We start from the raw sequence: 15,268 nt of genomic DNA, 5'->3' as shown, positions 1-15,268 counted from the left end.
TCTACCAGTTCAAAATAAAAAACTTACACTCTTGTTCATATAAATCGTGCTTTTGAGACATAGTAAACCGTTTTCCTAGGCCTTCGCCAGAAACTTATTTTAAATGACACTGTTAAGTGGTGAAGAGTGTGTCCAGATTCTTGGGTAGTGTTGCCACTCGAGAGATCTTGCTATTTGGTATATTTTGTGGTAAGTCATGAGTAATAGAATAATCTCGATCTGAAATATGAAGTCATTAGAGTAGAAGACCTAAAGTGGGGATAGTGATTGATTTGAGTATGTAGCAAAAGTCATGTTTTCATTAAGCGAGAAATAGGATGGAATGTCCTCTGGTGTTGGCTTGGGTGTATCAAGACTTACAAAATTTTATGATAGTTAATAGAGGAGGAATAGTTGGTTAGGACAACTTGGAGTATACTCGGTTTAAGAAAGAAGTCTATTATTGCTTAAGTTTATGTTACTAAGCAGTGATAGTAATGTCGCGAAGGAGAATGTGCTTGTAGGCTGCAATGAGATAAATGGTGTGATTTAGATCAACTATGTTGTCATGAAAACTGAATAGACTAGTGGTTGTTTATTTTTGTATAAGATACAGTTCGAATTAGTATTATTTGATAGTGTTGTCATCCATATTTTGTTGACACTAAGCTTGAGCTTTAGATGACCACAATGATGAATGAATGGTGGTATAAGGGTGATAGCACTACTTTTTGAAAATAGATCTAATAGGCTTGATTTTTTTTGTGTGTGTGTGTGGAAGAGCTTAAGTTTGATAATTTAGGAATAGTGCGAATCTACAAAGTAATACATAAGTGGAGTAGACATAAAACAGTAAATTGTAGTTGAGTCCTTAGATAAAGAAGGGCGTTAGGTTATATAAAAATAAAGGTGCACCCAAGGTAGTATGTTGTTGTATGAGATTCTAAGTTATTTATTGCTATGTGTTCCTAGTTAGTACCCTTTGGTTTCTAAGGGTGGAGAGGCTATTTATGTAGTCTGTGGTGCCCTTGAGAGCTAAATTGAGAGTATTATAAGTGGACGATGTTGAGATTCTTCGTTCCATTTTAATTTCCATTGGAGTAGGTGGATAAGAATTTAGAGGAGTGATGTTACTAGAGTATGAACAGAAGATCAAATATAGAGAAAGTGGTTATGTATACCAATGAAAGCATAAATTATAAAATGATGACTGCAAAGTTTAGAGAATGTTAAGTATCTCAGGATGAAGTCCTAGTAAGTGTTGTGTACCTAAAGATATAGTATTCAGGGGAGTAAGGCGATGATAACTTAGACTTATGAATAGGTCCGCATACTTTAAACATTGACTTTGACCTAAGGGGGAGATGATAGGGTAAGAACAAAATTGGTTCTTGAGATACAGATAGTAAGGGTTTTCACAAAATTGGTTCTTGTTCTAGCATATTCGACTTCATCCAAGATGATAATCTATCCATGTCTTATGTATTCATGTCATGCCTATGTCTATGATACAAATTTTATGTGCAAACTCATGCCCATGTTTTAATCATTGAATAGGAAACAAAAACTTCACACCACGATCCAAATATTACACTAATGTTCTAGATATTGAGGTTCTATGTTACGTTGTTCCTGATCCAAGAACACATGCTTTACGATAGGTTCAGTCCTAAGAAACCATAATTTATGATATGTTCTTAGCTTGTACTATGTTATTCGTATGCCCAGAATGACTCTCTATTCACACCTTATGTGTTTTGTACATGAAGTATTCATGCCTATTATGCTTCATTCCAAGGCCTCATCTGAAGTAGCAAGGTCACAATAAGTATTAGTAGTGATTGAATAGTATCTTTTTTATTTTTTATTCCCATTCTCTAGTCCTCTGGTGATAGTTGTGTGATATCAGCTGCGTAATCATTTGGAAGAAGGTGAATAGATGGCCCTTGTTATGATGATTGCAGTGTACTGGTTCCATCTAAGATCATAAGTATGGATGAACTGCGAGATGACGATTAGCTATTTGTAACAGTAAGATGATATCATATGGTGTGCCTTCCGGTAGGAGCTCATGAAATTGTGGGTCAAGAGGTTCTAGGGATGCCGGGGAAGATTTTTCTTTTATATAGTGTTAACTTTAAAGATACCATGAAGTGGTTATAGTGATAGACTTGGATATCATGTTGATACTTATTTGGGTAAATGCGTGATGAAACTTGTGACTTCTTAATTAGAACTCGATGGTGGTAGTTTATCTGTGATTAGAAGTAGTATCCTTATAGAGATAACTATAGGTGCAAGAGATACTTTGCCATGTTTTAGAAAAAAAACTAAGATTAAGTCAACAATAAAGATGAATGTTCCTAAAGGGGAAATAGATTATAGGATTTTAAAATTTAGACTAGCATGATTGTTTTAGGTGTGGCATCTTTTACCTCTGAGTTAGGATTGAATATCTTAAGAATGTGAAATTAGAACCAGACTTTAGTATATGTATATGTCCATGTGAGTTGGAAATAATGAAGTGTGGTATTCAGAGGGAAAAAATGTAGCTTCGAAAGGTGTTGCTAAGATCTAAGGCTACCAATATTAGAGGTGAAAATGCTCCTATTCCTATGTGTATTGTACCAGTGTTTCATGTCATATAAGTTCTTATCGAAGGGGACTTATGTCCAAGTCTTCATCATGTTCTTCATGCTCTGTGAACCCAAATCAAATAACTAAAATACCCCTATGTCTCATGCCTATGATTTCAATGAATTCAAGCCTCAAGTTGTTATGTTCATGTCCCTTGAAACCCATGTCCTATGTCATGTCTACGTTAAGTCTCATTCCCTAGTTTTTATGCGTAGATTTTTTTCCATATGTCTATAACCTTCATTCAAGGACGAATGATTCCAAGGGGGAGATATTGTAACATCTCACACTTAATAACTTGTGAAGTACCTTTGAGGGAAAATTCGTCCTTTCCTTTTTACCTTTACCCCAAGTGATTAAATCCCTTTGTATTCATCAGTATTCAACCGCTTGTTTTCCCTCTGGTAGACCTTATTTTAGCAGATAGATGTTCTTTACTTTTCCATCAGTTACAATCTCTCTGTTTTCCTCACTTACTCACATTAAAAACTCCATCAGTTACAATCTCTCTGCCTTCCTCAATTATACACAATAAAAAAAACTACAGTTTCTCCAACATTTATACAAACTATTTCGTCATCTAGAAATCCAGCTATCCTCTCAAATTCAATCATACAAAAAAAAAAAGAAATCCAAGAGGATTGGCTCGAGAATCAATCTTAGTTTTGTCCTTTCCGATAACTAAATTATCTAACGTTTTGAGGTATGTAAGATTATTTCTTTTATGTTTTCTCTTGATTTTATTTCTCCTCAAATTATGATTACTTTCAAAATAATGATGCTGGAAGGAGTTTTAAAAATCTTAGTCCATTAATCGAGTCCCCTGTCTCAAGTTACAAGGAAAGTTATTTTAAAAAAAAAAAACATCTTTGTCCATCAATCTTTTCTACGGATACTCAATATTATGTCAATTATATTTATTCTACAAGTTGCTGCAAGAGTTACAAATCCATTGCCAATGAACACTCCTGGCTATCTCAAAACCGAATCAAGCAAAGCTAAACCATACTACTAGCCTTTGAATCAATCCTTCTAATCTAGCCTAGCATAGTACACTGTAACTAGTTTTGTGCCCTATAATTTGATCTAACACAGCACATATAGGTATTTTTTCTGGCTAATTAAAACTTTCCAGTCTCTAGCTATCCTTTCAAAGAAAATATGATTTCATTCGATCCATATGGCATTCACATACTCTGCATAAACTGTTCTTAATATTTGGGCTTCTTGTGTTCTGCCTTTGGCATTTTGGACTGTCCATTTCACATATGTGTTTCTAGGTAGTAGTTGTAGATATTTTGTTTATGTTTCCATAGAAGTAAACCGTCATACACTGTTCTTGTAAAGTTACAACCATAACTAGATGGTATCTCGATTCTGGATGGCTATGACACATGCAACGCACTCCAAATTAATATCTGTTCCCCATTTGGCTAGCCTGTTGCTTTTTTTTTTTAACTAAATACGGTGAATTGTTAATTCTGTTTCTAAGAAGACATGAAACTCCTATTGTTTTCATATGAACCGTTATCCATGAAGCTCAACCAGATTCCCTCAATTTCCTCTTTAGTTCCATTAAGTATTATGGAAGTTATGACTTGGAATATTGTAATAATGATGCTGCAAGACGTTGCTTTCAATGACTCACCAAAACAATATTAAGCGTTTGTTCATGATGTATGAAACCAAAGTTGCTGAATTCCAATGTGATCCCACAAAAAGGCTAAAATATTAACATGAGCCTAGTAAAGCTAGCACGTTGGTCACAAATCAGAGAAGATAACAATGCTATAATGACTTCAATTTTCCATGATCTCCATAATATCATAAGAATCCCTCTCTTATGAACCACGACACAAAATAACACGATTCGTGTGAATTCTAGCTCTACGAATTAATTCATGAATGTCTTTATTACCTTAAGATATGATCTCCAAACTCATAAGCTATGCTAAAAACAACATGTACATTCCAAAGGCTCACTCCTGATAAAGTTATGAAAATCCTTTACTGATGATTTAATTTGACTTAATGAATTATGATTTTACCTCCCATGAGTCCTAATGATGATAATACTTGATTATTAGTCTATGGTGTATTAATCTCCAATATGAGCTCAAGTTGGTTAATTCTCAGGCATAAGCCCTAAAGTAGCTAAACTATGAATATGAGACTAATATGGCTAATCTATGAACATGAATTAGTAAGATAATATTACGATCATGGGAGTTGGTTAGCTGACCGTGAAGGCATAGGTATAAATGACAAATGCCTGAATCTATGTTTGCCGACATAGGATAGAGATCATTTCACAAGCGGGTGACTCTTTTTTTATGTGTCCTGAAAAAAGGCTAACCATGAATGCTTTCTAGCAAATTATGTCATGTCACGTCATATGCCCGGCAAGGTATAGGACGACTTTGCTGATCGGGCCGAATCAGACTCCATATGCTCACATGGTGGTTTATGACGGTTCACTACTTTCTCCCACAAATAATCAAAGCAATTAAATCTACCTTATTTGGTCAATTATAAATTTAGTTTATATTCTTGTTCCTTTCCAGTTGTCTTCTTTTACATTTGAATTTTATTGTCATTTCTATTCTCTTAATGTACTACCCTCCTGAAATTATTTTGCATCCCAATACACTCCACGTATTGACTGTCTTTCGCACTGCATCATTTCATGATATAGGTTCTGGCTCTCATGTCCGTGGTCAGCGTTAGGAGCTCTATCTTATGCCATTGGTGAGCCTCTTTTCTCTCAGGAGGTTGGACCAGATATGATGACTTCTTTATATTTTCTTTCCTTTTAGTATTGGTACTTATTAGAGGCTTCATTGACTGGTTTAGTTGTTAGAAATATCTTGTAATTTTTTTTGTCTAATTTATCATGACTATATATCTTCAGACGTGAAGTGATATTAATGAACATTGATGAAAGGCTATCTCTTTTAAGAAATCTTATTTTATACTGATTCCTCTCTATTCATTATTTTAGTTGTATGCTCATGTGATATGATAGAACGTCCGCTCGTACTAGCAATAGTATTGGGTGCGTGTCATCTCGGCTTGGGGCGTGATATTTTTGAATAGTGGGGCGTGGATTGTCCCATTTCATCAGCTTGTGTAGTGGGTTCTGCCAATGGACTCGTTTTTCTGTTCAATCAAAGGGAGACATGTATATTGAATCCCACCATCAGAAAGTCTAAGAAATTATATGTGATGTGGGGTTCCTCTTTAGCTGCCAAATGTGGTTTTGGATATGATGAGTCACATGATGATTACAAAGCTCAATTTATCAGTTGCTGTCGTAATTCCTCCCATCATGTGGTCACCATTCACAGTTTGAGGAGTGATTCATGGACGACAGTCCATGAGCACTTTCAGGGCATCTTTCTAATTAATCGTTTGGGTAAATATGTCAACGGGAAGCTTTATTGGTCTTCATCCACTGGTATTAGCACTTACATTGTGTCCAAAATCATTTCTTTTGACTTAGCAGACGAGACGTGGGGAAGTGTGGCACTTCCCTTTTGTGGACAAGACAAGTCTAATTTCAAACTGGGAGTCATGGGAATAGATCTTTCTCTGATTTATACTTGTCATTCAGGTGCTACTACTACTGACGTATGGATTTTGAAGGATTGCAGTTCCTGGACAAAACTGTTCACCATCAAATTTCCTCAACGTGCTGGGCCATATCTGTTTCCTTCACCCATTTACACATTCTCTATGCATTTTTGTGAGTCAAATAAGGGTGACATTTTAATTTTAAATTCCTCATTTATCATGATAATAGACGGCTCAACCAGAAAACTAGAGCACAATGCTGATGTTGAGGTAGAAGAAATCTATTTAGAGAGCCTTGTTAGCCCTCTAACAATATCTGACCAAGGACGTCGTTAGCTGGTAAGATTTCTGCTTAGATGGCTCCTTTTGCACTTCTTTTGTCCAAATATAGGACTAGACGTTGGATATAATTTCTTTTTCTTGATAAGATGACAAAATGTTGAATATATATGAATCCATACATCATATTTGCTTGTTTAGCTTGTAGTTCTTGCAAGCATTCTCCTTTTATTTTTCTAGTTTTTGATCATATGCATTTCACTTAGTCCTATGTCATCAATAATTAGAATGTTTGTATTCTAAAGCAATAAATATTTATGAAATATACATGTTTCAAAAGCATTTGTTTGAATTATTAATTCCTCAAGAATCATGAGAGAGATAGAGACAATCAGCCCTTATTTGAAAGGGTTTATTACTGAAAGAGTTAGTCTTGTTTTTGTGGGATCTAATCCATGTGGAAGAAAATCATACTTGTCAATTTACTTGGATAGGAAGTACATTTTGTGACCAAGCAAATTTTGGGGAGGATAAATTTTGTATTTATTTTTCCTTTCTTATTTTGTGCTTGGAGACCAAGTTTGGTCATCAAGAGAAGACTGACCATTCTTCATTGTAAAGCAATCCCAAAATATTCATGGTTCATCCGTTGTAAGGGTAGATAGTTGAGATAACAATTCTCTTAGGTGTAATAGGGATCTCTCCCTTTTCTTGGTTAATTATATAAAGGCAGTCGTTCACAGGTATATGTAGGATCATTCCGATTTGAACCACATTAAATTTTGTGTTCTTTCTTTTGTTCTTTTTATTTGATGTTTCCACTAATAGTTGGTATCAAATCCAAGGTTCTATCTCAATATGCTATGTGGTTGTAGCACAATCTGAACTTCCACATCAGGAAGAAATACTTTTTTTTTTTAATTTCTAATTACTATTTGTAGTAGAAGAAGAACAATTCCGTGAAGTTTGAAATTGATAGATTAATGGGACCAATAACTTCAATAGATAGAAGATCCAGATATGAAATTACTTAAGAGGGAAGGTTCAATCAATATTATGGATCTAAAGTACCCAATAGTACATCAAATTCAAAAAAGGAGAAGATTGAAGGCATTGCATTAAGTTTCATCCAACTGTCACTTTTTAAGTCCTTTGTTTTGGTGATTGACAAATTCATATTGGGACCTGTTTCCTGAAGCTTTTTTTGTGATGACAAAGGCCTCTACACATTTGGGAACATGTTGGGCTCACATGTTTCTATCACAGCCAACTTTCCAGCTGACACATAGTACAAAAGTTGTTTCCTCCTTTTTGCCTCACAATTAAAGATCTTTTTGAAGTAGAGACGCATTGTAATTAAAGGCTGAAACTATAACAGGGAACTTGTTTCTCATCGAGTTGATCATTACTTCCTTGTTATAGCTGATTCTTTGTATTTTGTACTTAAATACTATCCTACGCTTGCTTATGATTGTAGTAGGTGTTGCTGTGTTCCATCTCTTGTTGTAATCATCTAAAGTTAGGTGATTGAGTCAAGCTAGAGTTAGTGTGAGGAGTCCAGTTAGAGTTAGCTGGAGGTGGAAGCTGCAGAGTTACTGCTTGGGTTTTTTTGTATAGAGTTATTTCTAGGAAACAAAGAATTAGGAGGCTAATCCTTGGAGTTCGTATTCAAGGGGTTTCTTAAATATAGTGAATCTTAAAATCATAGAGGCAGGTCATGGTTTTCTCCCTTGAGTAAGGAGTTTGCATGTAAAAACCCCGTGTCTTTACTTTTCTGTACTGGTGCACTTCTTACATTAATTATCTCCTAGTTCTTGTTCATTATGCGATTCTGGGAACAGTTCCCTGTGTCAAGGAACAAACCATACCTCAACCTTTCATTTTGTATCAGAGCAGGACTTTCTTATAAAACCTACCACCTTGGAAGAATCCTAATTAGGGAAATAGCAGCTCCTCCAAGTATAGAAGAAGGTCAGTCTTTTGCCAGGCCCCAAGGATTAATGGTGAATAGTATGGGTGGTGGAAGATGAGGATGCATGATTTCATCACAGGTGTGGAAAGTTTTGTCACTAAATTAAGGATTGCCTTATGAATAAGATTGAGTATAACGCTCCTACTTGGAAAACCAATGGAAAAGAAAAGGGTAAAGATAAGATTCCGGTGAAGCATGACAAAAAGGTAGAAGCTGATAAAATTATCCATCAGGTGTTGGCTGCTTGTTGGGTAGACTCTTCCAGTGACTCGGATGATTCAGAACGACAAGGAGATATTTCCATGGTTGCTGTGAAAGATGAGGCTTCAGTATTTGACTCACTTTTTGCAGACACTAAGACTGATATAGACAACCTACTGACTCTGCATGATATCTAGGAAAATTTGAAGGACTACTCTCTTAGTAAACTGAAATCACTTGCGTTAGTGCTGATTAATTCAAAGGATGATCTTGCAAAAGGAAAAAAAGATCTAAAGGGAGCCTCAGAGAATTATGAGGAGGAAATTGTGAAATTGAGTGAACAAATAGCTAAATTAAAGAAAGAAAAGGAAAAGCTAGTAGAATATCTATCAAAATATGATGATGAAATGATGGATTTAGGTGTGTAAGTGACTGGACATCAGGTGAAGTTCAAGATTCTCTTATGTGAGAATGATTCTCCGAAAAAAAAAGATGAATTCACCAAGAGGAATTACACAGGAAAGAGTGAAGTAAGCAGGATACAATTCCAGTTAAAGGAAGAGATGACTAAACCAAGGCCAACATGGCTGCCTCACTTGAAAGATACTTAGTTCTTGAAAGGGAACTAGTTAAGGTTAGAACAGAACTTGAGAAAACTCTGAAATAGATTACTCTATTCCAGGGACAAACTAGCAGGAAGCGTGGCGGTCCTTCGACGGAAAAGAGAGGAAAATGGAGAGGTGGTCGCCGGTGAGTTAAGAGAAGTAGCCTTCGCCGGAGGTGGCGGTGGATGGCGAAAGGGGGAAACAGAGAAAAGGGATACGGTTTTTGTTGTTGGTTGGTGGTGGAGTCCGAAACGTCGGAGCTCCGGCTACAGTACATAGGTTGGCGGCAGAAAGAGAGAAATGAAAGAGAGAGAAAAGAGAGGAAGAGAGTTTAGTGTGCTGTGTGTTTTTAGTCTGTGTAATTGTGTGTATGTGTGGTATATTTAAAAAAGAAAAATAAATAATTTATCAAATATATTTTTTTCTTCCAACATATCGTATTTCTCTGATATAAATTGTTATTGTTTTTTATCTCTTATTTCTGTTATGCTATCCATCCTGTCTCATATTTCATTATAATTTTGATATACTATTTTTTATCTTGAGCCGGGGTTTATCGGAAATAGCTTCTCTACTTCCTCTGAGGTAGCGATATAAACTATATACATTTTATCCTCTCCACACCCCACTTTATGGGAATATATTAGGTCTATTGTTGTTGTATTAATGTGACAAGACATCGAATTATTATTGTATTGGGTATTGAAATAACTGATTTGACTCAGCTTTGCAGGTTGTATTAAATGGCGTACACAATCATGAATGCTGATGTATAATTATAAAAAAAATATAAACAGTAAATAAATAATATAATTATTTTGAAAAAATATATTATGCTACAAATAGTTAAAATTATACCGTGCAATAAAAAGTTACAGTGTCGCATTGTGTACGTATACAGATGACTTGTGCAAAAATATTGAAATGATGATAAATTTATAAAAATTCTAAAATTTACGAAATTAAAGATAATTATCAATAAATTATGTAAAATTAAAATATAACAATAAACGAGTAAAAAATTTTAAATAATGATGATTATTAATAATTTATCAATAATTGCAAAAAATATACGAAAAATTGCATATTGTGCCATTTAACGATTAGAAAGTCTAAAAGCATTAATTTTATGTTTGGTGAGCAAAAATTGGATGTCAAAAGTTTGTTCCTTTTCGTTTGAAGATAATGTAGAAGTTTTCAACCGAAAACGTTGGCGTGTAATCAATTTTTCTCGACCAAAAATTATTTTAATTTTAAAAAATCGGGCGATCTCTAATTTAGTGACGCCTACATATTTTAAGTTGCATAAGGATCAGATAGGGTATAATACGAAAGTTATTCTGACATGTCCTACTTTGGATTAGATAAACCCAATGCATCCTCGAATTCTATGCTTGCAAAATTTATAAAACTGAAATACAATAGATAAATGAGTAACAAAACTTGATTTTTTTTCTTTTTACAAGAAGATCAAAAAATAACATGTAGTGCATAACTAATGTAAAGATAAGTAAATAAAGACATTACAAGATTTTTACCAAAGATAAGCAAAATATTCAATTAAGATGAATACGCATAAAGGTCTTATTATAAAGGGCAAATTAACCCAAAATATCATATTTTAAGGTGGACGAACCCAATTTATTCACAAATTATATGCTTTCAAATGTATCAAACTAAAGGTACCGCTCAATAAAACACGAAAGAAAAATTAAGCTTTATTTTTTTTCTTTTTCTTTTCTTTTTTGAGAAATTAAAAGATAGCATGCAGTACTTAGCTGATTAAGAGAGAGAGAAAAATGGTACGGACAAATATAGCATTCAGTGCATAAATGGTAAAATAAGTGCATTGTAATATGTCAAGTAAAGATAAAGTATACAGTGCTTAAATAACAAAGTAAATACATTACGATATGCAAGTAATGGCAAAGATGAAATGCGATGCTTAAATGATAAAATAAATGCATTGCAATATATTCTGGTAAAGGCCAAGATGGCAAGCAATGCTTAAATGATAAAATAAATGCATTGCAATTTTTGCGAGGCATGCAGTGCCTAAATGATAAACTAAATGCATTGTGATATGTGCGTGTGGTGCTTAAATGATAAATGCATTGCGATATGTGCAGACAAATGTAAAGATGACATGCGATGCTTAAATGATAAAATGAAAAAATATTTTACAATGCGTCCAAGTAAATACAAGAATAAAATGTCGTGCTTAAATAACAAATAAATGCATTGCGGTATGCTGCCAATAAAGGCAAAGATGACATGCAGTGCTTAAATAATAAAATAAATGCATTGCAATTTTTGCGAGGCGCGCAGTGCTCAAAAGATAAAATAAATGCATTGCAATATGTGCGTGCAGTACTTAAATGCATAGCAATATGCGCCGATAAAGACAAAGATGATATGCGATGCTTAAACAATAAAATAAATGCATGGCGATGGGTGCAGATAAAGGCAAGCTGACATACGGTGCTTAAATGCATTGCGATGCTTGCAGACAAAGATAAAGATAGCATGCGATGCTTAAATGATAAAATAAATAAATGCATTACGGTGCGTGCAAGTAAAAGCAAGAATAAAATGTTGTGCTTAAATGATAAAGTAAATACATTGCGATACGTGCAAGTAAACGCAAAAATAAAATATGGTGCCTAAACGATAAAATTAATGCATTGCAATGCATGCAAATAAAGACAAAAATAAAATACAGTGCTTAAATGATAAATAAATACATTGAGATATGTGCCAGCAAAGGCAAAAATAACATGCAGTGTTTAAATAATAAAATAAATACATTGCGAGATGTGCAAATAAAGACAAGAAAAACTTACAGTACTTAAATAATAAATGATAAAATAAGTAAATTGCGATGCGTGCAAGTAAAGATAAAGATAACATGCAGTGCAAAAAGAAATAAATGAAGCATGATAAGTGTAAGTAAAGGCAAGCAAACATAAATATTTAATTGAAGAAAAACATGCATAACTGTCTTTTGGAGGACAGACTGACCCAATTGTCCTATTTTAGGGTGAACAAATTCGTGTTAAAAAAATAATTATTGAACAAAGAATTATTTGGGAATGAAAGCATTCACATATTTCCGATGTTGCTTTCAAAATTGCCCCAATATCGAGATGTGAGATGCTGGGGGATGCAAGATTGTGTACTTGCTGGGGGAAAGAATGATTATGAAATTTTAATGACTGAACTCTGCATAGAGCTTTCTACATATCTCGAGTGTCGCGAGAATCAGGCCAATGTAGTTCGAAATAAAAAATAGAGTAAATTTTGAGGCGGTTTTCAAAATTTGCCCAGTGTATTATTTATCTTGACATTGTCTTGTACTAAGGAAACTAAAAATTTTTTTGGCTATTGCGGACTGAAAAGATGCATGACTTCTCCGATTGCTTATGGGGACCGATGCTGATTGCTGTTTTCTATCGCCTACGAATACTAATGCCATCAACTAGTAAGATGATTGAAATTTAATAGCCTCTCAAAATGAAAAAAAATACTAAAATGAGCGTTTAACTGAAAAAATAAAATGTTGCTATTTAAAGGTATGTGCTTGAAAGAAAATGTCGAATGCCCATATTTCAAAACTAGGCGTCTTTAATAAAAAGTAAAAATGCATGTATGCGAAAATAGATAACTTGAATGAAAGGTTGAAAAAAAATGCCCGTATTTGAAAGTGGGCGTCTTGAAAAGAAAAGAAAGAAATTTTCATTTTCTTGATATAAAATGCTGAAAGATGAAGAAGACACAATCGTATCTTAACTTCAGTTGGTACCAATAATTAATAGTGTGCATAAGAATTCTCCCATCTCTTTCCCAGCTAATCGAGATTGACTTCAGGGTAACTCCTATAGTTTCAAGTGGTACATCAGACACGCCTAAGTATCGACAAGAATTTTTGTCTTGCTTCAAACAAAATTTTGAGCTATGTTTACTCTCATGTTTCAAGTGCCCTCTCCAGAAAGAAAGTCCCATTTCACACATATTTAAGTAAAATAATATCTTATTTTGCACATGTTTGAGTAATTTTCTTTTGAATTTCGGGACATATCAAGAAGAACACTCACACTCAGAATGGAATTCAATGCATGCAATTATGATACCGTAGACTTGACCTTCATGGAAGTATCCACTAATGTGTGAACACTTAAAATAGAATCTCGTAGGACTTGCTATCGGCTTGTAATGTAGGCTTGGAGATGGGTAGGATAATATTTGGAATAAAAGTGACTAATTCCTCAATGAGCATTACACTGCATTTGTGCTTTCAACATTTATTGCGCTTTGACGCGTGATATTCTTTGTTGTGATGCATTGCCCCTTGTTTTGTATTTGCTTGAACTTTTTTTTAACCATGTTTGGAGTTTTTCTCCCTTTTTCAAGAAATTATATATTTTGTTCTTTGTTTTCCTTCTCTTTTTTGGTGGGTTTTTGCTCCTGAGAAGTCATTTTTTAAAATTTTGTTCATCTGGGACAATATATTCTTTGCATTTTGCTTCTTTGATCTTGAATTTTTGTCCGTAATTTGCACATATTTAGTGCGCTCGAGGAGGTAAGGCCAAGACAGGGATAATGCATGTAGCACTCAAAAGATATAGACACAAATGTGATTATCCAAAGAAAAGGTTTTAGGCTCAAAAAAGAAAATTCTGGGGATTAATATTATTTGGTGGGCTATGAAAGGCTTAATTGAGTCAAAAAGTCCAACGATCCTTTCCTAAATCAAGTATAACTCAAAATTTTGCCTAAACAGATATTTAGGCCAAGTTCTAGATCAACAATGCAATGCGATAAATTTAACTAAAGCTCACCACACAATGCACTTGAAACGATGAAGTTGCCTCCATTCTTGTCTTAGATGTATGCAAGATAAAGCGTTACTCAGGTGTAATAAAAGATACCAAAAGAATCTATGGTTTACCATAAAGTCAGTCCTTTTTATCATACCAATTTATTCTTTCTCATGCACACCCCTAACTGTATTTGTATCAACCAAGTCAAAATTTTATTTTATTTTTGAAAAGAATGGAACCGAACCCAACTGAGGGCTGCTTACGTATGTTGTGAAAATAAGAATCAGGTTTGCGTAGTTCAGGCAAATTTATAAATTTGTATGTGCAATGTATGATTGTAAAAAAATGATGGTCATTCATAAAAATAATGTGAAAGATAATCAAGAAAGAACTGTTTTTAGCATCAAAATTGTTCTGATCAAATGATCGAGAGAATAGATGGCAAGCATTAGGAGAGCTTCGACACAACTTCAGTATGCTGACAAGATTGGAAAAGTCAGATATTGAAGGAATTATGACATTATTTTGCCACAGTTGGCAGAATTATTATAACTGAAAAAAAATATTGAACCCTTGCTTTTGAAAGTGAGGGCATACACCATAAATTTAATAGTTTACGATGTTAGAAAGAAGAAGCTAAGTATTCTTGAACAAAAATTTGGTGAGGAACTGAAGGTAGGCCGGCTAGGCACTAATGTAATGTAGATTTGAGGAGTTATTGATTCGTGCTCTTGAAGAATTTGGAGAGCATTTTTGAATTGTTTCAAAAAATTGCCCTAGCTTTGAATTCTGAAGAAATTATTCTAAAACAGTAAAGACATCGAACCCTAATGCAGGGTTGCCTACGTATCTTATCAGGATATGAGTCAGATCAAAATGTAGTTTAAACCTATACGCAGCTATAGACAATGTTGCTAAGGTGCATCTTTTAACTGATTCGCTATGCAAAACAAAGGTTATCTCACTAAAGTATAATCAATTTAGAGCAAATAAATATATACAGACACAATAATCCTTTAAATATGTACAAAGACTATAATAATATATCACTCGGATCGCGAACCCTTCGAATATTTGGACAAAAATTGACTAATATACATGTACCTAAAATGTGTTATTTTAGCTCTATATTATGCTGACTAAGAGTGGGTAGACACGGACTGGGATTTTCTATATAAGAAGGAATGTGGTCCCAAGGCAGT

At 34.1% G+C, this 15,268-nt stretch overlaps 1 protein-coding gene across 1 annotated transcript; it reads left to right on the top strand.

The window, feature by feature from the left end:
* Window positions 1–5,011: 5,011 nt before the first annotated feature.
* LOC107846657 (F-box/kelch-repeat protein At3g23880-like) lies at window positions 5,012–6,525 on the top strand. Its single transcript, XM_016690974.2, has 2 exons — window positions 5,012–5,023; window positions 5,713–6,525. Exons 1-2 carry the CDS (start codon window positions 5,012–5,014, stop codon window positions 6,523–6,525), a joined length of 825 nt encoding a protein of 274 aa, XP_016546460.2.
* The last annotated feature ends 8,743 nt before the right edge of the window (window positions 6,526–15,268 follow it).

Source organism: Capsicum annuum, unplaced genomic scaffold, assembly GCF_002878395.1.
Source record: "Capsicum annuum cultivar UCD-10X-F1 unplaced genomic scaffold, UCD10Xv1.1 ctg4882, whole genome shotgun sequence".
Taxonomy (NCBI): domain Eukaryota; kingdom Viridiplantae; phylum Streptophyta; class Magnoliopsida; order Solanales; family Solanaceae; genus Capsicum; species Capsicum annuum.
Note: the sequence above shows the minus strand (reverse complement) of the source record. Positions and strands in the feature narration are given on the sequence as shown.